Source organism: Myodes glareolus, chromosome 3 (assembly GCF_982192425.1).
Source record: "Myodes glareolus chromosome 3, mMyoGla1.1, whole genome shotgun sequence".
Lineage (NCBI taxonomy): Eukaryota > Metazoa > Chordata > Mammalia > Rodentia > Cricetidae > Myodes > Myodes glareolus.
The window spans coordinates 76,712,815-76,740,217 of NC_142028.1; the positions used below are offsets into that span (position 1 = coordinate 76,712,815).

Sequence of the window (27,403 nt, forward strand, 5' to 3'; positions counted from 1 at the left end):
ACAAGTTTTATGACTGCATCTATCATTGCCACAGCTCACCTTCAAATCCAACGCGCTCAAGCAGGTTCAGTGGGTACCAAATTAAAGGTTTGTTTCCAACTGGAAGCAGAGGCTTGGGAATACTGGGAGTCAAGTCTGTCATCCGAGATCCCCCACCAACAGCCATAACCACAGCTTGAAACTCCATCTTCACAGGACTGCAAGTACACGGGGTGGGAAGAGGGATGGAAGGCAGTGCTAGTTTTGTTTCTAGTTACGTGAGAAATTCCCACTTAGACCAGATGCATCACTTTCTGTTTCAGTTACTGGAGTTACTCTACCTGCAGTTCAAATGTCATCTTTCTCATCGTCTCTAACCAAAACGAGTTTTAGCTCCAATCTTAGTAAAAGTAGAGTAATATAAAGTAACTATTTGGCCCTTGCCCTTGAGTTGTTTAAGAAAAGACAAGTTTGGGGCTGGAGAGATGGTTCAGTGGTTAAGACCACTGACTGCTCTCCCAGAGGCCCTGGGTTCAGTTCCCAGTACACACAGGACAGCTCGCAACTGTCTGTAACTCCAGTTCCAGGGAATCTGAAACCTTCATACCAAATGCACATAAAATAAAGTTAAATAATTTTTTTTTAAAAAAAAGACAAATTCAAGTGCCAGTGGTAGTGGTGTATGGTAGTACCATAGGCCCTTAATCTCAGCACTTGGGAGGCAGAGGCAGGCAGATCTGAATGAGTTCAAGGTCAGTCTGGTTAACACAGAGACAACCAAAACTATATAGTTAGAGCTTGTTTGAAAAACAAAAAAGCTTCAGGGGCTGGAGAGATGGCTAAGAGGTTAAGAGCACTGGCTGTTCTTCTAGAGGTTCTGAGTTCAGTTCCCAGCAACCATATGGTGGCTCTATAATGCATTACGGTATCTTCTGGCTGGCATTGCAGGCAGAACTCTGCATACATAATAAATAAATAAATCTTTAAAAAAAAAGTCTACAAAGTGAGTTCCACAATAGCCAGGGCTACACAGAGAAACCCTGTTTCAAAAAACAAAAAACAAAAACAAAAACAACAACAACAAAAAAGTACTTGGTTGTTCTTGCATAAAACCAAGTTCAAGTTCCAGCATCACATGGTGGCTCACAACCATCTATAATGGTTCCAGGGGATCCATTAACTTTTTCTGACCTCTGCAGACATTAGACATGCATGTGGTACATAGACACACATGCAGGTAAAACAGCCACACACACCTTAGTAACCAGAACTGCAGGTTTGGGGCTACTCCTGCTTCCTAGGCTGGTTTTCTTCTGGGCCTGGTAATCAACTAGGAAAACTGTAAGACTCAGCTAGAGAATCATTTTGCACAGTACTAAGCCACAACTAACTCTTCCCACCCCAGTGATGGGACATCTCTCGCTAGCCGTTTCTGCTATACTATGTACAGATTGCATCAGCCTTTATAGGCTTCTTTGCAGGCATTCATTTAAGTGCCTATTAAGAGTGAGTTTACTGGCTGGGCTGTGACTCACGCCTTTAATCCCAGCACTTGAGAGGCAGAGGCAGGTGAATTTCTGTGAGTTCCAGGTCAGCCTGATCTACAAAGTGAAGTTGTTATACAGAGAAACCCTGTCTCGATTAAAAAGTTGGGGACTGTGTTGACAGGATACTCCCAGTCAGATACCAGGTACCTATTTGTGGAATGAGCGCCTGCGGATCTCACAACAGCCCATTAGAGTCAAGCTCAAATGTGTACAAAACAAGAAAGGCATGGAGAACCCAGGTGGTTAGAATCTCGAGTTCCTGTTTTTTTAAAACTCTGGTTTTAAAAAAATGCAACCCAAGAAACAAGAATAAATTGTGAACCTAACTAATCATAATACTAAGCTGACCCCAAAGTCTCAATATTACCGTCACGTCCCGATATCAAGACGGGGAGTCTCAACAGTCTCCAAGTTTTACAGGAGGCGTTTACAGCATCAAGCATGCCTTCCACAGAGCACAAGTCGCCTTCTATGGTCCTAAACGGTAAGATCGACCCCTGCATCGTAATCGGTCTGCCAAACCTTTGATCGCTGAGAGTAGGGGCCCTCCAGTATACCCCGTAGTCCCTGCCCTGAGCCCAAATAAATGTGGGATGAATAAACAGGACTGGGAAAATATCAGCACGGCACCACGGGGGTCCGACGCTCCCTCGGTGTGACTTCGAGCAGAACCTTCCCGCCCCGAAACTCAGTTTTTCCATCTGTTGCACAAGGTGGTTGGCTTGGATTCTCCAGTCTCCCATTTGGGACACATGGCTCCATGGCCGGATCCAGCAAGGGACTCGCACTGGCGATTTCGGGGCTCAGTACCTCGTCTGCCCACTCCGGGCCCCGCGGGGCGAGCTCGCCTCCCTCACAGGAACCGGGCTCTCCAACACCCGCGCGCCGCTCCCCCTGCTCAGGCAGCTCGTGCACCGCCTGGCTCTGTCCAAGCCACGGCTTTACCTCAGCTCCCCGCACGCCGCGGCCGCTCCCAGCGCTTCTCACGCCGCCTCTGCCTGACAGGCCAATGGCGCAGGCGCGCGGTGGCCGAGCAGTTCGATGGGACGCGCAGAGCCGACTCAGGAAGGAGGGACGAGCGCCGAGTGATAGATGGCGGGGAGCAAAGACGCTCCTGCTCTTGGCGGTGCCGGGTGTCACGGAGACCCGGCGGCCCACGAGCGGTGGTATGGGATGTCTGTGTTACTGCCCTTTCGTTCATTCATAAGTGGCCAGTGTTCATTGCGTATCCCCTCCAGTCTCTTCCGTTTGGGAGTCGCCATTCTGTATCCCTGTCCCAAGGGTGCTGCAAATTTTGATTCGTCAAGTGTTGTTGTTTTTTCCCCCCCTATTTTGTTGTTGTTGTTTTGATTTGGTTTTTTTCGAGACAGGGTTTCTCCTTGTAGACCAGGCTGGCCTCGAACTCACAAAGATCCACTTGCTTCTCTGTGAGTTCGAGGTCAGCCTGGTCTACAAAGTAAGTTCCTGGACAGGCTCCAAAGCTACACAGAGAACCCCTATCTCGAAAGACCAAAAAAAAGGGGGTGTGTGTCAAGAATGAAGACGTTGGTGTTCAAGTTGATGGGTCAGTTTTTAAAGAAGTAATTTGATTAATTTGGTGGTCTCCCCACTTTTATCATAAACAACTTTTCAGACTGTTGTTACCCCCTTTTAACGGAAGATATGGTTTTGAGGTAATATTTTGTTTATTCATTCAACAACCAGTTACTCGGTGCCTATAGCTGATGCTTGCTTGGGATCATTTCCCACATCAGTCTCCTTTCCAACAATTTTAGGCTCTTGTGATATACCTGAAAAAATAAGGACTTGGCATTCTAGCAGGATTAGCAACCTAAATGATAAAGAGTTTAAACAGTAATAACTAAAGGGAGGTTATTAAAAGTTGACATGGGGGGAATAAGTTGGGCAGGAAGACCATACTGACAGCTTTGGGGTGATGTGAGGTATTTGTGTATACCATGTGTGGCAGTCAGAGGTGGACAGCAGGTGTAGTTAATTAGAAGCTGTTTTCCTTGAGACAGGTTCCTCATTGGCCTGGAGCTCTTAACTCAGGGTAGGTTGGCTGGTTAGAAAGCCTGTGACACACACACACCCACACCCACACACCCGCCTCTCCAGTGCGGGGCTAACAAATGTAAGACACTATACCTAACCTACACCTAGCCTTTGCACGTGGGCTCTGGGGATCAGGTCCTCACTGGTGGATCTATCTTCCCAGCTCAGAACTTAAGAGTTGTATAGAAGTCCCCTCCCCAATGGCAGTACAGGGCAAATCCAGGGCTCACACTTGTTAGTCAAGCACTTTGCCCTTGAGCTACATCCCTGGTCCTCACAGAGTATTTAAACTTGGGACTTGCTTCATTGACATCTTTCTATAGTGTGTAATCAAACCTCAGTGTGTGTCTAGGTCTTGCTTATGTTCGGCAGGTCCTGTTCCACTGAGCCCCATCCTCAGTTCCTCTACAACTTTTCTTTTTCCAAAAAAAAAACCCACAAAAAAATAACTTTTTAATTTTCTTTTAAAAAAGATTTATTTATTTATTATGTATACAGCCTTCTGGGCACCAGATCTCATTACAGATGGGTATGAGCCACCATGTAGTTGCTGGGAATTGAACTCAGGACCTCTGGAAGAGGAGTCAGTGGTCAGTGCTCTTAACATGTAAGCCATTTCTCCAGCCCCACAAAAATGTCTTTTTAAAAGATTTATTTATTTATTATGTAGACAGCATTCCTTCCATGTATGACCGCACGCCAGAAGAGGACACCAGATCTCATTATAGATGGCTGTGAGACACCATGTGGTTGCTGGGAATTGAACTCAGGACCTCTGGAAGAGCAGTCAGTGCTCTTAACCACTGAGCCATCTCTCCAGCCCCCCAAAACTGTTTTTTAAACATGTATTTATATGTGTGAATGTATGTGCGTATACATGTGCGCAGTGCACATGGGGAGGTCGAGTGCAACATGCAGGAGTTGGTTCTCTCCGTCTACCTTATGGGTTTTTGGGGATTGAATTTAGGTCTTTAGGCTTGGTGGTGAGCACTTTCAGCTCAGTCTCCATGACTTTCTAGCTAATAAATTTAGGAGAAAATGGGCAGTTTATATTATGAAAAATAACACATTACCAAACATCTAAAAATTCTCCCCTCCATATAAGCAACAAGAAATGTGAAAATCAATTTTGGATAGTGTCTCTTTCTCTTCTCTCTCTCTTTTTTCCCCTGAGACAGGGTTTTTTCTGGCTGTCTTGGAACTCACTCTGTAGACCAGGCTGGCCTTGAACTCGAGAGATTCATCTGCTTCCTGAGTGCTGGGACTAAAGTGTACCCAAGGCAAGAGAGAGAACAAACTGGCCAAAGAGTTCAGCAAAGAGAAAAATGATAACCCTAGAAATAAAATTAAAACTGAAGGCTCTCCAAATGGATCAAAGACTTCAACATAAAGCCAGCTACACTGAACCTCAATGAAGAGAAAGTGGGAAATACACTTGGACGCACTGGCACAGGGAACCACTTCCTAAATAGAACCCCAGCAACACAGACACTGAGAGAAACAATTAATAAATGGGACCTCCTGAAACTGAAAAGCTTCTGTAAAGCAAAGGACATGGTCAACAAGACAAAACGACAGCCTACAGAATGGGAAAAGATCTCACTAATCCCATATCAGTCAGAGGTCTGATCTCCAAAATATACAAAGAACTCAAGAAATTGGACACCAAAAGAACACATAATCCAATAAAAAAATGGAGTACAGACCTAAACAGAGAACTCTCAATAGAGAAATCTAAAATGGCTGAAAGACACTTATGGAAATGTTCAACATCCTTAGTCATCAGAGAAATGCAAATCAGAACAACTCTGAGATTCCATCTTACACCTGTAAGCATGGCCAAGCTCAAAAACACTGATGACAACTTATGCTGGAGAGGTTGTGGGGAAAAGGGAACACTTCTGCATTGCTGGTGGGAATGCAAACTGGTACAACCCCTTTGGATGTCAGTGTGGTGATTTCTCAGAAAATTAGGAAACAACTTTCCTCAAGACCCAGTAATACCACTTTTGGGTATATATCCAAAGATTGTTCAATGATGCCATAAGGACATGTGCTCAGTTATGTTCATAGCAACTTTGTTTGTCATAGTCAGAACCTGGAGACAACCTAAATGCCCCTCGATTGAAGAATGGATAAGAAATATGTGGTAAATTTACACAACGGAGTACTACACAGCAGAAAAAAATAATGACAGCTTGAATTTTGCAGGAAAATGGATGGAACTAGAAAACATTATTTTGAGTGAGGTAACCCAGACACAGAAAGACAATTATCACATGTACTCAATCATAGGTGATTTTTAAACATAAAGCAAAGAAAGCCAGCCTACAAATCACAATCCCAGAGAATTTAGACAACAATGAGGACACTAAGAGAGACTTACATAGATCTAATCTACATGGGAAGTAGAAAGTAGAAAAAGACAAGATCTCCTGAGTAAATTAGGAGCATGGGGACCTTGCGGGAGGACTGAAGGAGGGGAGGGGAGAGGCAGGAAGGGGAACAAAGAAAAATGTAGAGCTCAATAAATATCAATAAAAAAAATCAATTAAAAAAAAAGTAAGACGGTGACTGCTAAGACTCCACTCACTTCCCTGGTCTCCATAAGGAGTTTTAGACCAGCCAGTGTCAAGGTTACACAGCAAGACCCTGTCTCAGAAACAAAACAAGTCGGGGCTGGAGGAAGTTTGCTCCATTTAATCAGATGGAACATGCAAAGGATAACATGTTTCAGGGGCTGCAGAGTTAAGAGCCGTTATGGCTTGTCCAGAGGACCTGCGTTTAGCACCTAGCACCTGTATCAGGTGGCTCACAAATGCCTGTAACTTCAGCTCTAAGGGATCCAACGCCCTCTTCCAGCACCTCCTTGGGTGCCTACATTCATGTACACACACCCCATACAGACATAAAATATGTACACATAATTTTAAAAATAAAATAAATCTTTTAAAAGGAGGGAATAAAATATTTCAGTCAATCCAAACTTAGAAAGAAGTATGGTAATTCATCATGGAGAAGACACAGGCTCCACATGTCACATAATGAGGAAGATGAGCAGTGTGCCCATTAGGTGTGCTGTGGTGCAAAGACCGATTTAGCCGTGGTGCTTTAGACTTGATGCCTGACACCTTACTCTGTGCTTCATTTCTTTTTTTTCTCTGTTTTTGGGTTTTCAAGACAGGGTTTCTCTGTGTAGCCTTGGCTGTCCTGTAACTCGCTCTGTAGGCTGGCCTAGAACTCACAAAGATCCACTTACTTCTGCCTCCTGAGTGCTGGAATTAAAGTGTGCACCACCACCAGCAGGGCCATGCTTCATTTCTAAATGAATGCAAAGCAGGTTGCAAAACAGTGTAAGAGAGACACTAAGGACACCCACCCGGGCTGTAGAGACTAACTACACCCCACAGCATCTGGAGGCAAGGTCCTTCCCTGACAGGAGTGGGAAGGGCACTCCTTCCACAGCAGACCCAGTGGGAGCTGAGATCAGAGCTTGGTGCTGTGCAGCTGCTGGGATTCCTGCTGCTTCAGCTCCTTGGGTGACGGGGAAGGTGTTCATGTATGTCTTCTCTGGGTCACCCACAGTGTATGGGCAGGACAGGGCTGCCCCGGGAGGCTCAGCTGGGTGTGAGTTCAGGGTTTGGGAGAGAGGTCTGGGCATTCACACAGCTACGTGGAGAGAGAGGGTAGTAAAAGAACTTTCCCCGTGGCTGCGTGAGCTCTGGAGGACACGTTAGGAAAGCTTACAGTCTGCTTTGATAGGCAACTAATGGTTGGACATTGTGGCAGGACACCAAGACAACTGTTCAATAGATTGTGCTCGACGGAGCACGTACTTGGGGTAGAAGTCCCTGTACCTTAGTTATGGGGCACCCGGGGGCAGATAGGTGCTCCAAGCTGGTCAAAATCAGCTGTGCCAGCTTTACCTTCCATGTGCTATCCTTCCGCTCACGTGCCTCTGGAAGTGGGGGCTTCCAAGCTCTAAATCACCACACTCACCTTGGAATGTGTCAGCCTTCCATCCTCTCCTCCGAGCCCTCACTCCCAGGCTGCACCCCAGTTATAACGTGTCACTGTGAAGCCCCACCACGTGCTACCACGAGGCACATGACCCCTGCTCCCAGTAGGGTCTCAGAGCGCCTTCCGGGATAACAGCACCATGAGCTCAGCAGGGATCACAAAAAGCACATTCTAAAGAAATGAAGTCATTCATTTATTCAGTTCTCTCATGTGCAAGGCCTTCTAAAGGAGTGTCATGGAGGCCCTTAGGGTGTGCACAGCCCGCAGAACTAAAGTCTGGGCTTTACTTTAGAGTATGACGGGGGAAGTTCCTGAATGTTCTGAGAGGATGAGGAGCCACAGCTGTGTGAGATTTAGGGCGAAAGAGCAGATGTGGAGTAGGGTTGGGGATCACACAGAGGGGATGAGCTTCACTGCTGGTAAAGATTGAATGTTGGGTGGATGTACACTCTAAGCCACGGGAAGGACAAAGCTCACACGCCTTTGCTATGGAAGGAAGAAGACAAGTATTCAAGGGTTGGGTACTCAACTGGGGCTTCATTCTTGGGGCTATGTGACCAAGGAAGATGACCACCCTCTCTGTCCTTGGCTCCTCGCTTCAAGTACCATCCTATCAATTTTTTAAACATTTTGAGCCATGACTGAAACTAGAAAAGGGAAAACCAGAGGAAACCAAAAAATAGAATCAAAGTCCATGGGTTGGGGAGCTTGATAGCTCCCTTCAAGTAGCTCAGGCCTGGCAGCTTGTGCTGGGCTTGTGGAAGATTCCTTCTCACAGATGCTAAATACCCGGGGAAGCAAGCCCCAGGAGAGCAGGGCTTGTGGGTCTGTGGGGGCTGGACCACCAGGGTCAACCCATGGCTCCCACTGTAACCGTACACAGGAGCAGAGCCCACTGTGCTGAGGTTATCTGAACCCATCACCTCTGTTGAGACCCAAGCTGGGTTGGCCTGCGTGAGGGCGGCATGATGTGCTTAGGCCCAGCCTGACTCCTCCTTACTCCTCCCAGGGGCTCATGTCGGTGTCGATGGCCACACAGTTGTAGGCAGCATAGCGGAGTTTCTCCTCGCATACTTTGGCACTAGAGGAGGAGAAGAAGGTGGCTAGTCAGACACCTCTGCTGCTCCACAGGGTGCGCTTCGCTGCCAGTCACCCTTCCACGTGAGGACGTCACCCCCAAGCACAAACCTAGGAAAACTCACCTGGCATAATGCGGGAGAAAGAGTGTGCTGGAGCAGGTGGAAGACTCAGGCAGGGCATCTGTGGTCTCATAGCTGGGAGTTTTGAGAGGAAAAAGATTAGGAAGCGGTATAGAGGGATGTGTGTGTATGGAAGGCACCTCAGGTCCTTCTCTGTGCTCACTCACCCCAGTTTGTCTGGGTAGATGTAGATCCGGGCTGGGAGGCGGCTGCGGCCGGTGACAAAGCGCAGGAAGCGGCTCCGGTCCTCTGGGTGGAGGAGGAGAAAATTAACGCTTGCACTGGCGGTGAGGGAGGTTCTAAACTTCTCTCCCGCCTCAAGTCGTGCCCCAAGGCAGTACAAGCAGCACTCTGCTCTCTACTGACCGTTGGTGAAATTGTTCAGAGCCTCCCAAAAGTACTGCACCCGAGTGTCAGACGGTTCAAAGTCCTCGAACCGAGCTGGAGGGGCCAAGGCAAGAATCCATCCTTAGGTCTCATTCTGCCCGTCCTTCAGTTCCACCCCTTCAGCTTCACTGCCCTGTCAACCCAGAACTCACTGAGCTTGCGCAGAGCATCCACAGTGACCTCCGGATCCCCACACACCTTCTTTTCCAACTCTTGCCAGGTCAGCAAGTCCAGCACAGCCTGTGGAACCACCTTCAGCAGGCCTGCCTGCATGGCTGCCACCTAGGGAGGAGGGAAAAGCCTGGCTGGGAGAGAGGACACTACTTTCAGCATACACTGGGGACATCTCTGTAGTCACTGATCAACAGGAATGAGGGGCACAGCTATGGGTTGAGCTAGGATCAGGGCTGGATGGTGGCTCCCAGTGGGCTCTGTCTGTCAAGGGAAGGGGTTTAGGAAGGTCCAAACCTCCCGTGTTACTACCTGCTCCTTGCTTTCCTCTAGCCGCGCCTTCTGCACCAGCTGGATGAAACGAGAGCGGTCCTCATAGCCCACCACGACACCCGTGCCCCCAGGAATCAGTTCCACCACCTGCTGATCACTCAGGACGGTGGTGAATGTTAGCTCCTTCCCAAACTTGAATTCAAATGTCTCCCTGTCCATTCCTTCCATCACTTCCAGAAGTTTCACCTGAGGGTTGGGGAGAGGCAGGGGACTCAACTTTTTACTGGGTAGACAGTGTCTGTCTTCTTATGGATAACATAGAGAGCAGAGGCCAGTGCAGGGCCGTGAAAGCGTAAGACAGTACCTAGCCAGGCTGGGGGGTGAAGGCTGGCACCCTGCAGGAAATGGCACCTGGCCTGACCCAAAGGACAGCAGGGAATTGGCTTGGCCACAAGGGAAGTCAGAAGAGAGAGCACCTAGGACAAAGCTGAAAACTCAAAAGCCTAAACAACGTTTGGCTTTAGCCTGAGTGTGAATTGACAGGCTGAGGTACAGGACCCAGGTAAGGCCTCTACAGAGTTCGTCCTGTCCTGAGACCAAAGTGAAGTCATCAAATGGTTTACTGAGCAGAGTGAAATGAATTACTCTGGCAGCATGGAAATGAGATGGGCAAGACTAGCGGCAGGGACACTAGCTTCACGGCTGGAAGAGAAGCAAAGAGGGCCTGAACCATGGGGATAGCAGTGGGATGGGAGAGGCGCACTAATTCCAGGGAGACTGGACAGGATGTTGTGGGGAGGAGAGTTAAGGGTGACCCCAAGTCAGGCACAGTGGCTGGCACATGCCTGTAATCCCAGTACTTAGGAGGTCGAGCAGGAAGATCAGAAGTTCAAGGCCATCCTCAACTATACATCCTCTACTGTGTAAGACCCTGCTGCAGAGAGCAAACACAGGGCTGGCGAGACGGTTCAGTACATAAAAGTACTGCCACCCCGTCTGATGGCCCGAGTTCAACTCCCAGGATCTACATGGTAGAAAGGGAACCGATTCCCCAAAGTTGTCCTCTGACTTCCACATGTGTACCATGGTGCATGCACCCACCTATCCCCACCCCATAAATAAATAAGCAAATAAGCTTTTTAAAAAGGCAAAAACCAGAGCAAACACAAAAAACCCTGAAGACTTTGGCATGGGCCAAGAGGATGGGGTGGCGCCTGAGCCCAAGAGGCAGTGGGCTGGGGAGCAGGTGAAGAGTGTGCAGAGCACAGGGCTCAGATGGGCCATCTTGTGGTAGGAGCAGATATGGCGGATTTTAGGAGTTACCATAATAAAGACAGCAGCAGAACCCATGGGAGTCAGTGAGACTAGAGAGGGGACACATGTATTTTGGGGCTGTGGGTAGGGCAGAGGGGTCTAGGTCTTGCTCACCAGCACAGAGTCCACAGCTGGGAAGTCTTTGCTCCAGCTCACCTCCTCACCAGACAGCTGCTTCCACACGAACCCAGGCAGGGCCAGTACCTGAGTGACAACCAAGGCTGTCTTCACACTGAGCCTCCCAGGTCTGGGGCCCAGGCTCAGCTGACAGGATGATGACTGGATTACTCACCAGGAACTCCTTACCCCGAAGGGCAGCCCCCATCAGCTGTCCGATCCACTCATACTTGGCAAAGTCTCGGCAGGAGGGATTAGGCACGTACATGTCCCGGGCCTCACCAGTGCCATTGCCCTGCCACACAGACAGAGCTGTCAGCAGAACGTGGAGGTGTCCCTATTTTCCTACCACAAGTACCCCAAAAACTACTGCTCCCCCTCCACCATCCTTTCTAATGTACAAGGGACACTGCTTTCCCTCTGTGCAGAGGCTGTCAGGGTAATTCAACCCCTCCTCTGCCTCTTCCAGCTCCATCTGATTCGCAAGAGATTTGCAGAGGTGGCAGACATTTGGTGGTGGGTGGGTGGGGAGACAATCACCTGGTTCGCCGTGCGCACAAAGAAGGGCAAAGGCACAGGGGTGTCAGCTGAGCTGGGGCACAGCTCTTCTGACATATCTGCCAGGCTGTCACGGAAACCACCACCTGAAATGACAGATGCTTTAAGCTGGGCACATCTTAAAGTGTCCAGCCCTCTTGAGGGGTAACAAGCAGATTCCTATCTGTCAGCTGGTAATCCCAGAACATTCTAACACTCTAAAAGGACAACAACTGGGAGCCACGTCAGGGCCTCACCTTGGTCAATGATGCCTTCTGCAATGAATTTACATTCCCACCACTGGTCGTATCGCATGGGCCACCTGTAAATAGGGATGGGTGGATTTCTGCTATGCCAGAGCTGGTCTCAGGCACATTAACTGGCCCAGAGACCATCCAGGAAAAGACGACAGGGTGGTCAGAGTGAGGGGTGCGAGGTGCAGTGTATGGACATATAGGCCTTGGGCAAGTTCCTAACCCTCATGCCTTACCTGTAGTCCAAGGGCTTTTCATACTTGTCAGAAGGCTTGAGGCCTTCATAAACCTGTAGGCACGAGAAAACGGGAGTAAGTGTAAGCCACGGGGAAGTTCATGTTAAATAGCTGTCCCTATTCTGGCCCAAAGACCTTGCACAAGTCCCTCTTGGACTAAACCCCGGGGCCCCTTACTGACCCTCCCCCAGTCTGATCCAGGCAGTCCAGACCTGGGTGAAGACTGCATTCTTGCAGGCAGGGTCCCGAGATGGGCAGGCACGGTGTTCCATGGCAAGGCGGCGGTTGATGTATAGCCGTGGCATGAAGCTGGGCTTGCTGCTTTCTGAATCACGCAGACACTGTGCCACCAGGCTGGGCCGCTGGCGTGACAGCAGTAGGAACTGTTTCACTTGCTGGTGAGGAAGGTGGCCAGGCAGAATCAGTGGGCAGTCAGCCTTTGCCTAGGCTCGGGGCTTCTTTCTATGCCTACACCCAGTTTACCATCCAGTCCAAGTCCAGCCCTTACTGTTCTTGCCTATAGTTTCTTCCTTAAACTAACCACAAGGAGGAACTTTTTAATTTTTCTTTCTTTCTTTTCTTTCTTTTTCTCTCTCTCTCTCTCCTCTCTCTCTCTCTCTCTCTCTCTCTCTTTCTTTCTTTGGTTTTCTGAGACAAGGTTTCTCCATATAACAGTTGTAACAGTTCTGGCTGTCCTGGAACTTGCTCTGCAGACCATACTGGCCTTGAACTCACAAGAGATCCACCTCCTGAGAGCTGGGATTAAAGGTGTGTGCCACCGCCGCCGCCACCACAGCCTTCTTACAAACTTTCTAATAGTTCCACAGACCAGAGCAAAGTTCCTCCCTACTTCACTCCTGGTACACTGGGCTCTTGAGGTGCAGACTATGTTTCCTGTCAGCCCCTTCCTAGGCTCGGCCATGCTGCACTCAGGTCTGGCTGTGTGGTGCGGAGCTGCAGCAGCAGCCAGCATGCTGCACTCAGGCCTGGCTGTGTGGTGCGGAGCTGCAGCAGCAGCCAGCATGCACCTGTGCTGTCGCTTTCCCTCCCTCCTATTGCACATGGCTTTCTTGGTTTCCAGAACCAGAAAGGGCCTAGCCGGAGGGGTTTTAGGAACTTTTTGCTGAAGAATGAAAACCAGCTGAATGGGAAGGAGGAGCCCAATGTCCAGATAAGTACTGCAGGGGCCAGACTCACCTTAATCTCACTGAAGGTGCCCAGCGTGTGGTCCCATGCAGGTACAAGGTGGTGCAGGACACTGTCCAGGATTTTGATGAATCTGTGGTAATGAGTGAAGATAAAGAGTTTATAAACGGAGCTAGAGAGACGGCTCAGAAGTTAAGGGCACTGGCTGCTCTTCCAGAAGCCCTGAGTTCAATTCCCAGCAACTACATGGTGGCTCACAACCATCGGTAATGAGACCTGGTGCCCTCTTCTGGCCTGCAGGTAGAACACTGAATATATAATAAATAATAAATCTTTAAAAAAAAGTTTAGCATGGATGTTGAGCAGTGGTGGCACATGCCTTTAATCCCAGCACTCAGAAGGCAGAGACCGGCAGATCTCTGTGGGTTTGAGGCCAGCCTGATCTACAAGGTGAGTTCCAGGACAGACAAGGCTACAACAGAGAAATCCTGTCTCACAAACAAAAAGAGTTTGGCATGGATGTAAGACCCCAGTTTCTAATCCACAGGGACAGAAGTGATGATCAGGAGATGCTCTGGCCCTCAAGGCGGAATAGTTTATTTTACCAGACTTTGGGGCCTCCTTCATACAGACTCCCAAGGCTTAGGGAGAGGAAGAGAGGCCTGCAGGGCCAGGACCATAGCTACCTCTGCAGAAGGACAGCTCTTCGGTACAGGACTTCTGGGTCAGTGCCTTCTAGGCGTGGATATCGCACCAGACTGGCTGGCTGAAACAGGTCTGCATTCAAACCTAGCTCCCGCTGTCTAGAGGACTTGATCTTGACCCCTCGAAGACGAACATCAATCCCATCATCTGAAAGAAGTGGGGAAGGGTCAGAGTATGGTCATCTACTGTGACTGCTGCCTTCTTGGCCCTCAGACCTGGGAACAGCTCCTTAATGGTTGGCATTTTCTCACTGTTAGCCACTAGAGGCTTCAGAGATTCGATTACATCATTCTGATATTTATGCATTCATCCCACCTCTATGCTGTTGGAATGCCTGTGGATCCTAACACAAATTCCTTTTCTAGATGAGCCCAACTACCCCTAAGGCTTTAAGCTTGGCTTATACCTATCTCTGGCTCCATAGCTTTACCCTAACTCCAAGTCCATCCCCTTTTCTCCATACTGCTAGCTTGCCCCATCCACACCCTGGGATTCCCCATAGCCTTAAATCCCACCTCGACACTCAACGATTCGGATCTCGATGATTGGCAGGTGCACAGTCATGTCTTCCAAGACACAGACATCCCCAATCAGGGTCCTAGGAGACAGGAATAAAGCAGTTCAGATGCTTGCTGCCTTAGACCGTCAGGGACTCCTGGGGCTCCATTCAAGCTGAGCTTGGCCCCGTGGCTAAGACCATGCCCCATTCCCACCCCAGGACAGCTCGCTCACTCGTCAATGTTCACGTCACTCAGCTTCTTCAGGTTGTCTCCTTCACCCCCATAGACCACTACCCGCTTCGGCATGAAGTTGTCGTCTGTGGTATCGACTGTGAGAAGCAGCTTCCTGAGGGTTCAGAGGATGTGTCCGAGAGCGTCTCTAGGGCACCCACGACACATGGATCACCCACCTTGCCCGGCCCAGAACCTACTCACTTGACAATTGTGCCTTTCTTCATGGTGAGCCGTACCCAGTGTTGGCACTGGGACCCATCGCTCTCCCAGTAGGTGTCTGCATTGCTATCTGTCAGGCAGGACACATTGAACTCCTCCTAGGATAAGGGCAGAAAGATGGAGTCACATTTGCACTGGGCGAGTGTTTGAGTTGGGGTGGATGTGGGGTAGGAAGGATGTTTGGGGTTCCCATAGGGGTTCTAAGGGGAGTGGGACTAAGTGTGGCCTGTGGGGGCGATGGTTTGGCCATGGGAGTTCTGGACCCAGCATTGAGGAATGGGACTGTATGCCACAAGAGGAGTCTAGGCACCCACCGTGTAGGAGGAGACATCTATGCTCTCCACATACTGCTTCACGCTACCCAGGTTCTCATCTTCTTTGCCCAGGTGGTCATATAAGAAGTGAATCAGGTCTTCGTCGCACTCGTATGTCCATGTTGGGGGCACATAGCTAAACAATCCCAAACCCCTTATTAGGCTGGGTTCAAGCCCTGCTCCCTCCTCTTCCACCCCATTCCACATAACTCACAGTAGCCTTTGCACTGCTTCCGTGTAGGCCTCTGCAGGCTGAGGCCTGGACCCCAGGCGATGTGAGTACGTCAGGTCCACCACTTGTTCCCATCTGCGGGCACAGAGTGGGGTCAATGAGGGAGACATGGGCAAGAGGACACAACCTCCAAGGTCTTGAGCCTTCTCCAGAATTCTACCACCAAGCCTCCAGAAAACTCATCCCACCCCTTCAGGTCTCATCCCTGCCTGTTCTCTATCCCGATATCTCAGACAACCCGAGGGTTTGGATTTGGACTGTGTTTCCAAACCCTCTGCCCCGCTGGTCACCAAGTTGCCTTCTTTCAATCGCAGGACCTGAGCACCGGCCGGTAGTCTACGCCAAAGAGCTGCTGCTGCCGCTGCAGGTGGTCCGGAGTGTCAATGGGTACTAGGCGGGCCCCGCCCTCCGCCGGGCGACACACCAGAAGCCAGCCTTCGTCCAGTCCGCAGTCACTCAGGTGTTCGGCCAGTTGCTCCTGCAGTGACGTGCCACACGGGGACAGCGGTCAGGGGATAGCTGTCAGGGACAGCTCAACTGCTCGCCCAGCCCAGGGCAAAGAGCACGGAAAGCAGTACCAGCTCACTATGGGAAAAGGGGGCGGAACAACCAAGGCTTTGGCTGGATCCAGGGGGTCTTTTGCGGGGTCCCGGACAACTGGGGCGCACCTTGGTCAACTTCACCCAGAGGCCGTGGCCGTTGCACAGCTCCTCGCCCGTGGTTCGCACGCAGGCGCCACGCCGGAGCTCAATACTGTCGCGGGCGGCGCGCAGCGGTCCCGAGCCGGCGCCTGGGGCAGGGCCCGCAGCACCCACACGCAGTCCCAGGCCCTCTGCCTCCCACACTGGCAGCAGCACGCGCGACGGTCCCGCCGGGTCCTTGTAAAGCTTGTAGAGCACCTCTCGCGGCACGAAAGCCAGCGCCGCGGGTAGTGGCAGCCCGGCCCGGAGGCTGCGCGCCGCCTCGGCCAGGAAACGCACGCGGCCCAGGAGCTGTCGGGGGGACTCGAGCGCTGCTCCGGGGCCGGGACCAGCCATGGTGAAGCCGCTGCGGTGAGACCGGTCTGGGAAACCCTGCCCCGCAGCAGCGGGGGCACCGCAAACTCAGCTTCCCACCACGCCCTGCCCCGCCTTCCACCCTACTTTGCCGTATGTTTTGGATTAAGTGCACAGCCTTTTTCCAACGTATGGTCTGGAGTATTCTGACACTCCACGGGCTAATCCAAAGCAGACTCAAAATAAGACTCTCTTTATGCAGCACAGGCTAGTTTCGAACTCGCGATCCTCTCACTGGCTTTATTCAAGAGCACTAGTGCTACTACCTTTATTCAAGCCACTAGTCTATCTACTCTGGATCACGGCAACTACAGATTTTCTGGGTGCTATGGCCTCCTGTTTTTGTCCCCTGCCCAACAAATATTACAACTGTTTTTTCGAGACAGGGTTTCTCTGTGTAGCCCTGACTGTCCTGGAACCCACTATATAGACCCTCGTACTCAAAGATCCGCCTGCCTCTGCTTCCCCAGTGCTGGGATTAAAGGTGTGAGCCACCACACCCTGTTTGAGAAATATTTTTAAATTTGCTAAACTGTCTATCCTAGGGGTGGCGTTACTAAATGTTTGGTAAAAATGACCCCTTCCCCGGTCACTGACAGGATGACTTTTCAATCGTTCTGGATAGATACTATTTGTTGCTCCTAATCCCAGGAGACTAATATTTATCGTCCAATTAAATGTGATTACTAATTTCTGGGTTCCCAAACGATTGGTAGCGCAGTCCCCGTCTTGCTCAGCATTTTATCATTCCAAGTAACTACTAGTGGGTATTGTAAACGCAGAGTAAAATACTTCAGTTCCGTGTACAGCCTTTTACATCATTCGTTTGCCAGATAACATTGTTAGACTCATGGATGGGAGTGAAAGCGAGACTTGGGCTAAATCTTCGGGATTTCCAGACCACAGATGGCAACAATTTTCTCATGCCACCTTAAGACGTATTGAGAAGTCATTTCTTTGTTACTGCGTCGCAACAGTGGACTTTACGGTGAAAAGTTGTTGGGGTCCTACGGGCAGCAGGGAGGGCAGCCCCAAAGCTGTCACTGGAGTGGTCACGTGACTCTCAATATGGCGACGGCCTAGGGTGTCTTCAGGAAGGGGCGGAGCCTGGACTGTGTAGGCGGAGATTCAGATTAAAGCGGTGACCGGCGACTGCTCAGTTACTGTTTACCATGGAGGCGAACGGGCTGGGGTGAGTCTTCTGCTGCACGCGCTGTGGCTACCTTGCTTTCTGATTCCGGTCTTCCAATTCAGGGGCTATGTCCTTAAACTCTTATTTTCTGGAGCGCTCCACTCTCCAAGTACGAACCCAAGTCACTGAGATTCCAAATCTTCTAGTCGTGGAACAGAACCTTCCCCGCTCTCTGCCCCGCCTCCCCGCCCGTCTCCCCCATCTCCATTCCAGGGATTACTTTACGGGACTGCGTCCCGAGGTGACTCAGAACTTTTAACTAGCACCTGGGACCATCAACTCTGATCCTCGCTCTCGGTTTGGGGGATCGCTCTGCTTCACAATCAGGCCACTCGCGGCCCGGTCATCGAGATTAACTTCTTTTCCCCAAACTCTCCTTACTGGATTTTCATTCCACGTCCTCCGCCCCAATCCCTCCAGTTTGGGAAAGCTGGACAAACGTGTAGGAGAGAGGCGCCAGTGGGGCCCCCCTCCTGGTCTTGTGCGCCAACTGATAGGAGGCAGAATGGGTGGGGAGCCATGGTTTGCTAGCGGACCTGGAGGCGGCAGATAGCGGTGCCTGACTGAACCCGCCTTCCCCAAACCCCAGTCTAGCTTAATGACATTTACTCCTACCCTCCACCTGATCTCCAGACGCCAGAATTTTCCTGAGCTGAAGAATGACACGTTCCTGAGAGCGGCGTGGGGAGAGGAGACAGACTACACTCCCGTTTGGTGCATGCGACAAGCAGGCCGATACTTACCAGGTCAGGGGCAAAGCTATGGTCTAGATAAAACCGGAAATTCTAGAAGGCGAAGTTCTTCAGGGGACCATGATAACTTTGGAAGACCTCATGGTTGAGTCCTGTCTTCCCTCTCCTCTCTCAGAGTTTAGGGAAACTAGGGCGGGCCAGGACTTCTTCAGCACCTGCCGCTCTCCTGAGGCTTGTTGTGAACTGACTCTGCAGGTGAGGGCCCCACAAGTGCGGGTGGGATTCATGAACTCACTGTGCCGCCTCTCTAACCTCTTTGTTATTCCCTACAGCCACTGAAAAGGTTCCCTCTAGATGCTGCCATCATCTTCTCTGACATCCTTGTTGTACCCCAGGTACTCAATCCTGATCATGATGGTGACTAAAAAAAAAAAAAAGAAAAGGAAAGCACTCCTTGGAAATCTGTCTTGTCAGTTTCAAGATAAGTACATAACTGGTAGAGGAAAACACTAAGGAATGGAGTTTGCCAGGGTTTTTATTCTTTTCTTTCCTTATCACATGGGTTGAACCAACCCTTCCCTCTGCAGTTCCAGGTTATGAACCCAGATATTTTATCCTCCTTAAGGCACTGGGCATGGAGGTGACCATGGTACCTGGCAAAGGACCCAGCTTCCCAGAGCCATTAAGAGAAGAGCGGGACCTAGAACGCCTACGGGATCCAGCAGCAGTGGCCAAGGAGTTGGGCTATGTGTTTCAAGCCATCACCCTTACTCGACAACAGCTGGCTGGACGTGTGCCACTAATTGGCTTTGCTGGTGCTCCGGTAATTCTGTACAGGGCATGGGCTGGAGCATGAAGAGGTCATCCTGGCAGGTCTGGTAGCGACAAGGGACTCTATGCTGTGCCATCTTTGTGCCCTTCTGCAGTGGACCCTGATGACATACATGGTGGAGGGTGGCAGTTCAAGCACCATGGCTCAGGCCAAGCGATGGCTGTACCAAAGACCGCAGGCCAGTCACAAGCTGCTTGGCATACTCACTGATGCTCTGGTCCCGTATCTAATAGGACAAGTGGCTGCTGGTGCTCAGGTGAGTCTCAAGGGACAAGTAGGCTGCAGCTTGGTCTGTCAGGACCCAAAGCAATGGCATCCTAAAGTGGAGAAAGCAGGGGGTCTTACTTTTCCTCCAGTGATCTGACTGCAGTATCTAAGTGGTTCTCAGTCTTCTTAATGCTGTGACCTTTTAGTACAGTTCATGTTAGGGTGACCCTCCCCAACCTTAAAATTTTTTGCTTCATAGCTATAAAATTTCTTAGTGTTATGAATCATCATCATCTGATATGGGACCCCTGTCAAAAGAAAGGGTCATTTAGCCTCAAAGGGGCCGTGACCCACAGGTTGAGAACCACTTAGATTTTAAGCCCTTCCTGAAACGGTCAGCAGGACTTAAAGGTCTGAGTATTTGGAGATTGAAGCTGCTGTTAGGATCTGGAGAAGGCAAAACTGCTTCTTCTTCTGTCTCTGCCTCCCAAGTGCTGGGATTAAAGGTGTCTGCTACCACTGCCTCGCTTTTTTTTTCTTTTTTGTTTTTTGAGACAGGGTTTCTCTGTGTAGTCCTGGAGATACCAGAAGTCACTCTGTAGACCAGGCTGGCCTTAAACGCAGAGCTCTTGCCTGCATTTGCCTCCTAAATGCTGGGATTAAAGGCATGTGCCACCACCACCTGGCTTCTTTTTTTCAGGGCAAAACTTTTTGAATAACACCAAGCTCCTAGCCTCAGAATAGATCAGGGTTTATAATTATGTCACCCAGGGACAATTATGGCATAGTCTGTATGTGGGCCAGAGGTACTTCCTCTTTGTGTGTTGTGCATTCACTTTTCTTATCATCCATCTATAGGCATTGCAGCTCTTTGAGTCCCATGCAGGACATCTTGGCCCAGAGCTCTTCGGCAAGTTTGCACTGCCCTACATCCGTGATGTGGCCAAGCGAGTGAAGGCTGGGCTGCAGGAGGCAGGTCTGGCACCAGTGCCCATGGTGAGGACTGGGGCAGGTTTAATGAAGCACTTTCAGGGCTAAGTCCTGCATGGACTGAAGTCACCACTGGAGGGTAGCAGAAGCACAGCCAAGAAAGGCAGCAGGCACAGCAAGGCTTAGTGTTAGAGCTCTGCTTTTTTCTCCAGATCATCTTTGCTAAGGATGGCCATTTTGCCCTGGAAGAGCTGGCCCAGGCTGGCTATGAGGTAGTTGGACTTGACTGGACAGTGGCACCAAAGAAAGCCCGGTGAGTGATGGAGGAGTGGGCACTAGAGGCTGAGGTAGAGGGGTACCATCCCCAAATGTGCAGTGACGAGGATGTGGCAATGGCTCTGTTTCCAGGGAGCGTGTGGGGAAGATGGTGACCTTGCAGGGGAATCTGGATCCTTGTGCCTTGTATGCATCTGAGGTAATTACTGGGCCCAGCATGTATGTACAAGGTTTTCTCTGTGCACTGTACAATGGTTGAGTGATCACAGGGGTATGGTTTTATTATATCTGTTTTTCCTCTCCTCTATCCTATACACACCTAAGAAAGCAGGAAATGAAAAAAATTTAGTTTTTGTGGCTGTTGTCTGTCCCCTCCTCTCACTCCTTGGAGCAGAGGAGTGAGAGCCTTGTGCTTGTTAGGCTACCACACCTTCCCTTTTTGAGACAGAGTCTCATGTAGCCCAGGCTGGCCTCAAACTCACTGTGTAACTGAGTGAGGTTGGCTTTGGACTCATCTTCCTGCCTCCACCTCCTAAAGTTTTAAGATTATGGATAGCTCTCATTTGTATGTTTCTGGTAAACTTATTTATTATTATTGTGTGTTTGGGTATATGTATGTCATGGTGCCCATGTAGAGGCTAGAGGACAACATTGTAGAGTCAGTTATCTTCCTCTACCTTTATGTGGGTCCCAGGAATTGAACTCATGTCATCAGGGTTGCTAGCCAGCACCCTACCTGCTGAGCCATCTCCCAGGCCCCCTCATTTGTATGTTCTTAATGTCTGATGCATGTGAGGTACCTGATAAGTTTTGGTAAATTAATGACAGTAACACTGTGGAAGCACTCCTGCATGTGTGTGCACTACTGTCATGTACAGGGAGGCTACAGCCTTGCTCACCTCCTAGACAGTGCCCTTTTGGTCCTCTAGGAAGAGATTGGTCGACTGGTGCAGCAGATGCTGGATGAATTTGGGCCACAACGCTACATTGCCAACCTAGGGCACGGGCTTTACCCTGACATGGACCCGGAACATGTAGGAGCCTTTGTGGATGCTGTGCACAAACATTCGCGTCTGCTTCGACAGAATTAAGTATGTGCCTTGCCTTCCCGCTCAAGGACCACCAACACGGGTTGTTTCCAGGAGAATAAAACTTCCAGAGCTGGAGTCTAACATGTCCCTTTGTCTGTAAATGTTTATGATCTTATCCTCAGTCCCCTTCCCTTCCTCTTACACACATACACACACACACACACAAACTATGTAGACCAGGTTGGCCTCAAAACTCAGAGATCCACCTACCTTTGTCTTTCAAGTGCTGGGATTAAAGATGTGTGTCACAGCAGGCCAGGCTGCTTTGTTCATTTTCGTTAAGCCTCCTTTGCATCTTCTTTCACAAGTCTCAGGGCTCAGGTGTCAGTGACATGCCCTACAGCATTAACACCATCATGCTGTCAGCCACCCAAGCCCAAGAGTGACGTGATATTTGGTACACCTTTCCAGGTAGTTGGGGCTATGGCATACATAGACAAAAAAAGGGGGGGGGGCACGAAAGTGGCCAAAACACTTTGGAGTTCAGGAGGGGAAGATGGAGTCTGGGTAGACAGGAGTTAAGGATACTTTAGCTTTGATACCACAGTATGGGAGAGTATAAAGATCCACAGCTAGGTTGCTTAGGACTGGAGCCATGGTATGATGGTCTCGGAAGCCAAAAGATCCTCTGACACTTCAGCTCACTGTGTGTTATTTTTTGAGCATGCCCACTGACTGTCTCAGAATCTTGGGATCCTGCTTATCATGTGACATTAGGACGTGACTGTTTGATTCCTGGGACAAGGTTCTGAGGCCTTAGAGCCATGGAGATGGGTGTGATGTAAGGACTCTTTCATTTGTCCATTTCTGTACATCTCTAGGCCCAACCAGACCCCTGTCCCATCAAAGGAGAGACGGGCCTCATTTATTGATAGAACACAATTTTCTGCTTTAGAAAAATGATCTTTTCTGTGATCCATGATTTATTCATAGAAAAGCACTGAGTTCACATACTTGCTAAAAAAGGGCAATCATGATACAGAAATGGGAGTGGCTTTTCCTTTTTTTTTTTTTTTGCCAACCCATTGGGCTGAGACAGTGTAGGGGCCCTTGGCTGGACAGTAACACTTTAGTAGCCACGAACAGCAAATACAACTTACTGGTCAGTTTGGAATAAAAAAGATAACATGTAGTTTTCCAAAGAAAAATAAAGTAAAACAGACAGAAAGGTCCTTAGTTTGCACTCTAGCTACACCACCCTTGCCTATCAAACCCCACCCAACTCAGGAACTAAGACAAAACAGTAAACACTCAAGACACTGTATCCAAAGGATTCTGAATGCCCTTGCTATCTCCTGTAATTTCAGGCTAGGCATAGGGGTCATGAAGTAGTAGGAACGTGACACACTGGAGGTCAGCATGGGCTGATGGGGGTTACCCACTAGGATTAGAAGTTAGGAAGGGCAACACTAAAGGAATACCAACCTCAGCCTCCACATTAGCTACCAATGGAATTAGGATGGAAGCAGGCAGAGGAAGTTTGAGGTAGAGTAGGAGGAAGAAAACAAGTTTTTAAGAAGAGAACAGTGGGATGAGAGTGGCTAATCTTAACAGCAGAGGGACACTAAGTGCTTAGAAACTTGTTTGCTGAGAGAAGGTAAATAGAGGAGGCACAGAGATGAGTAATGATGTTCAGCTAGCAAGAGACTAAGGAATGGGCAAGAGAGAACTGGCAGGAAGAAGGCACACTCATGCAGATCCCCAAGCATGAAGACACTGACAGACTACATGTAGAGACCATTCACGTAAAGACATATCATGGTCAGCAGGCATACAGTCAGACACAAATATGTTTATACACAGGTACCCGTGTGTGCCTAGATACACATAGACCCTAAACATGGAGGCGTGAGTACAGTTAACACTTAAGTAGGCATTATCACGCGCGCACACACACACGCAAATGAAACAGCAAACAAACCCACAGTCTAGCGCATGTCACATAATTTACACAGAACTGACAGGCATGCACATGTGTAACTGGACATGTTCTTATCCATACAGATATACACATGGACAAGTTTGGAGATGAAAGCAGATTCTCTAACATAAAGGTGACCAGAGCAGATGTACTGTCTGAGCTCAGTGGCTTCCTAGACCTTCATCTTCTCCCTGCACTTGTTATTCAGGTGTTCATCAGGCTCCTGGGGTGTGAGGCAGGGGCAGGAACTTCAGTGTTGTCACAGCTTTGTGAGACAAACGTCTAAGCCCAGTCTTGACCTCTGCCCCTCAGTGACTATTAGTTGTCAACAGTAGGCTAGCTGTCCTATCTGCAGGCCACAGTTTCTGCACAGACAAGATGTGGATTTTAACTGTCCATTTTTCTCCCTGCTGCCCCCACTTACCCACTACCAGTAGCATATACCTTGTATGGGAAACCTGAGAAATGGTTGTGAGTCTCCTCAGAAGACAAGCCTATCATCCCACCCACAGCTACTTTCAGTGCTCATCAGATCAGAGTCAGAATTATAAATAGTTACAGCTTTACACTGCTTGACAACACATATACTATAGTATTTACAGTACCATAAATGCTTCTGTTTCTCTGGTTAAGCAATCCCTGAGACGGAACAGTGTTCTGTGTTTGCCAAGGGAGAGGTGCCAATGGTCAGGACACGCAGGATATAGGGGCGTGAGGTGACATGTTGTGGGGGCATCTGATCGGTCTGCAGGGCCCAGCTCCTCCAGGAACAGTGGGACTGGAGTGAGAAGCTTGCCAAGGCAGGAATACTGGTTAAAGTTGGACTCATCCTTAGGTCTGTGGTACTTTTGGCTCAGCCACAAGTGCTCAGAGTCCTCTCAGGGTAGACAGATGTTTCAGAGTCCATGTCCTGATGTGGGAGCCCAGGCTGCCCTGGTAGCAAGCTATCCATTTTCTCAGCCAAAGCGCTCTCGAACCAGCAGCATCAGCTTCTTCTTGCCTTTGTAAATCTGTTTGAGGTTGTCAATGAATTGGGCAAATTGCAAGTGACCATCCTGGGGCAGTAGGAAGGTCTCCCGAGCCTTGCTCAGAAACTCAATGAACTCTCCATAATGGCGGGGACTGATGTGTGTCAGACGGGAGTGTGTGGTGTTGATATAGGCATTGATGGTGGCATCCAGTAGCTGGCGCAGTGGAGCTTTGTCTGTCGACATGAGCTTTCCAGAGCTGCGGCGACCTGGGATGCCCGCCAGGCCTGGTGCAGTCACTGTGCACCGACGCAGGATATCGGAAAGCACTGTGGCACAGTGCACACTCTTCACCACCAGGGGGATGAGAGCGGCCAGTTCATTCTTGCCTAGAGAGTGGCTAAGGGCACAAGCCCAGAGCACATCATTGATGGCTGGATGGGTATCCTGGTTGTAGGCCAGGTTAAGATGGCTCATGGCCAACGAGGCCAGCTTGAAGGCACGCAGCGGGTAGCCACGGAGCTCCATGTAGCGGGCAATAGTGAACAGCTGTGAATGAGTCATGCCCCCAGCAGCAGCATCAATGGCAATCTGGTAGGCTGCCTCAAAGGCAATGTGGTCTTTCTCGCAGAGTGTAAGAGCTGATAAGGCACAGCTCTGCGGATCCTTCATAGCACACTGCAGGGCCAGTGTGCGAGCACAGCTAGCCAGTTCCTCCCGCTGTGGGTAGTCAAGACTGAGACGCAGGATAGTGGTGTGGGATACGGCTGTGGCAGCCACAATACTTGTAGCCTCAGTCGGGGTGAAGAGGGTGTACCAGCTCTGCAAGATGCTCACCAGGGCCCGAACACCTGTCAGGGAGAGCCTGAGCTCAGCAGTGGCTACTCAATCTCAATCTCAATCCAAGTCTACCCAGATTACCATTTGGGGTCTGAACTTGGTCTGCAGAGATGAGTTCTCCCTCCTCCTCAGCAGCCTTGAGATGGTCTGAGGCAAACCAGGGCAAGGGGAGCATCCCAGATGGCCAAACCCTGTTTGGGGTCTCCTCCCATCCCTTCCTTCCTAGACCAGAGAGCTGAAGGTCTCTGCTGTACCCTCATCCCTTCATAAAGATGAACCTAAAGAGTCCCAGGTTTGCCTGCCTCAAGGAAGGACCCTAGGTTTCCCTGGGGGCTCTAGCTACAGTAGGGCATCTAGGGAGAGTCTTGTGCTGGAGCTTTGGGTTCTAGAATGGGTCCCAAGCCTACAAATTGTCTGTGATTTTTCCAGAAGCATATAGAGAGACTGGGACCAAACCAATGGGTCCACTCCCTCCAAAGGGAGTACATGGGGATTGGTGCTGAAATGTATTCTCTCAGACATTTCCCTAATCACAGGGGATCAAAGTGTTGCTGGCATCAGGATATGGTCCCAGCAGTGAGGGTTTAGGCTGAGCTGAGGCCGTCTCCTAGCAGCACATCCTTTCTCACACTGCCAGGAACACAAATATGACAGCCCTAAGGATCCATTGTTCTGTACAAAAAGTCGGGCTTTGAAACTCCCCAAGAGAAAAGAGGGAGGTAGGAGACTCACCCACTTCTGTAGCACAAGTAACCAACCATCGAACCATCTCTCGGCGCCTCCAGTTAAGGGTTGATAAGGTCATCCGCATTACCTAGACACAAGAGGCATTTCCAGGGGGCCAAGCCTAACAACTGGGAGCCCCTCCTCTCTTCTCCTTCAGTCTTTCTTGCAAAGGACATTTTTTGTTTGCCTGAGACAGGGTCTCATGTAGCTCAGGCTGGCCTGCTACTCTCCATGATCTTGAACTCCATAGTCAGAACTGATCTCGTCCTGCCTCTACTTAGAGATGTATCCTTCCATGCCCAGTTTATGAAATATTAGGGGTTGAACCCAGGGTCTTGCTGCATGTAGTTAAGCAGTCTACCAAATGAGATGCATTTCCGGCCCAACAACAAATATTTTTCATTATTGAAAGTGATCTTTCTCTCTGTGTGGATATGTTTAATTTCTTCCCATCCCACTCACTAGACATGAGGCTTCACTCACTCATGACTGACAACAGATAAGACTCATATTATACCTTGACTGACTTGGAGGAAGAGGGAGGTAGAGAAGATGGGAACTCTATGGTTCAAAAGCTATTCTACTTCTGGCCTTAACTTTCAAATGGAGGCCAATTTTATAGAGTCCTTACCTTCTGTCTACCTTAGAACTTTTACTCTGGAAGACGGAAAGAACCAGACATGTTCAGTCCCTTTAGAATATCTTTTGCCAACTGTCACTAGGCCAGAAACCTAAAGCTGGGACAGTGGTCTCATACCCATACCTGTAACCCCAGCTCCAGGGCCACATTGAGAAGAGTGCTGTCTGTGCTGCTGTCTGTGGGAGTAGCAATCTTGAATGCATCTTGAGCCAGTTTGAAGATGAGGGAGGAAGAATGGATGTGCTTCTGTATTGCTTCCAGAATAGTTCGTAGCCTCAGAGTATCTCCTGTAGTCAGCAGAAAGGTAGGGGCACGGTTCATTTGGGAGTTCCCTAGACAGTAAACTGTTCACAACAGGCACTAGTTGAACTACACTACTTCACCCAATGCTTCTGAATGCTACCATCCCTTCTGGCTGCTGAAGTGCCTCTTCTAAACTCTCTGGTAGATCTTTCTGTTCCTAGACAGTCACATGAATTCACCTTGTCCATCATTTTTCTAAAAGTTATTTTATTTTGTGCATATTGGTGTTTTACCTGCATATATAGACCTGTGTACTGTGTATGTTCCTAGTACCCACAGAAGCCAGAAGAA

At 49.5% G+C, this 27,403-nt stretch overlaps 4 protein-coding genes across 5 annotated transcripts in view; 1 reads left to right on the forward strand and 3 right to left on the reverse strand.

Annotated features, from left to right (window-relative positions):
• The window catches only part of Eif2b3 (eukaryotic translation initiation factor 2B subunit gamma), a 64,992-nt gene extending 62,439 nt beyond the window's left edge, over positions 1-2,553 (reverse strand). Inside the window, exons 1-2 of one of the 2 annotated variants that reach the window (XM_048430604.3) lie at positions 2,472-2,553; positions 40-197 (exon numbers count right to left, since the gene is read on the reverse strand). In XM_048430604.3, coding sequence (XP_048286561.1) covers positions 40-187 — 148 coding nt within the window. In that variant the 5' untranslated portion in view covers positions 188-197; positions 2,472-2,553. Of the gene's footprint in view, positions 1-39; positions 198-2,336 lie in introns of both variants that reach the window. The other variant, XM_048430605.3, reaches the window with a different exon arrangement.
• Positions 2,554-7,781: 5,228 nt separating this feature from the next.
• Positions 7,782-16,553, reverse strand: Hectd3 (HECT domain E3 ubiquitin protein ligase 3). Its single transcript, XM_048430602.3, has 21 exons — positions 16,108-16,553; positions 15,757-15,917; positions 15,422-15,514; positions 15,208-15,343; positions 14,876-14,991; positions 14,673-14,786; positions 14,456-14,538; positions 13,922-14,087; positions 13,287-13,368; positions 12,302-12,484; positions 12,090-12,142; positions 11,857-11,921; positions 11,603-11,706; positions 11,238-11,357; positions 11,060-11,149; positions 9,671-9,877; positions 9,340-9,469; positions 9,167-9,241; positions 8,968-9,049; positions 8,804-8,875; positions 7,782-8,682 (listed from the first exon to the last, which is right to left on the reverse strand). The coding sequence occupies exons 1-21, from the start codon at positions 16,474-16,476 to the stop codon at positions 8,598-8,600; spliced, it is 2,586 nt and encodes an 861-aa protein (XP_048286559.1). The 5' UTR covers positions 16,477-16,553; the 3' UTR covers positions 7,782-8,597.
• Positions 16,554-17,563: 1,010 nt separating this feature from the next.
• On the forward strand, positions 17,564-21,795 carry Urod (uroporphyrinogen decarboxylase). The gene is made up of 10 exons (XM_048430603.2): positions 17,564-17,686; positions 18,320-18,432; positions 18,554-18,633; positions 18,711-18,773; positions 19,004-19,201; positions 19,305-19,466; positions 20,276-20,413; positions 20,560-20,660; positions 20,756-20,822; positions 21,553-21,795. The coding sequence occupies exons 1-10, from the start codon at positions 17,667-17,669 to the stop codon at positions 21,712-21,714; spliced, it is 1,104 nt and encodes a 367-aa protein (XP_048286560.1). The 5' UTR covers positions 17,564-17,666; the 3' UTR covers positions 21,715-21,795.
• Positions 21,796-22,596: 801 nt separating this feature from the next.
• The window catches only part of Zswim5 (zinc finger SWIM-type containing 5), a 105,588-nt gene continuing 100,781 nt past the window's right edge, over positions 22,597-27,403 (reverse strand). Inside the window, exons 12-14 of the mRNA XM_048430601.3 lie at positions 26,933-27,096; positions 26,176-26,257; positions 22,597-25,454 (exon numbers count right to left, since the gene is read on the reverse strand). Of these exons, the coding sequence (XP_048286558.2) occupies positions 24,592-25,454; positions 26,176-26,257; positions 26,933-27,096 (1,109 nt within the window). The 3' untranslated portion in view covers positions 22,597-24,591. The remainder of the gene's footprint in view (positions 25,455-26,175; positions 26,258-26,932; positions 27,097-27,403) is intronic.

Excerpts from the sequence above, each read along its gene's own strand:
- Hectd3 (XM_048430602.3), bottom strand. The coding sequence starts at position 16,476 with ATGGCTGGTCCCGGCCCCGGAGCAGCGCTCGAGTCCCCCCGACAGCTC. Across the intron at positions 14,787-14,875 it reads AAGAAAGGCACAATTGTCAA|GAAGCTGCTTCTCACAGTCG; the intron begins GTGAGTAGGTTC and ends CTGAACCCTCAG. Across the intron at positions 11,707-11,856 it reads AGAAGGCATCATTGACCAAG|GTGGTGGTTTCCGTGACAGC; the intron begins GTGAGGCCCTGA and ends CTGTCATTTCAG.
- Urod (XM_048430603.2), top strand. The coding sequence starts at position 17,667 with ATGGAGGCGAACGGGCTGGG. Across the intron at positions 18,433-18,553 it reads AGCAGGCCGATACTTACCAG|AGTTTAGGGAAACTAGGGCG; the intron begins GTCAGGGGCAAA and ends CTCCTCTCTCAG. Across the intron at positions 20,823-21,552 it reads GTGCCTTGTATGCATCTGAG|GAAGAGATTGGTCGACTGGT; the intron begins GTAATTACTGGG and ends TTGGTCCTCTAG.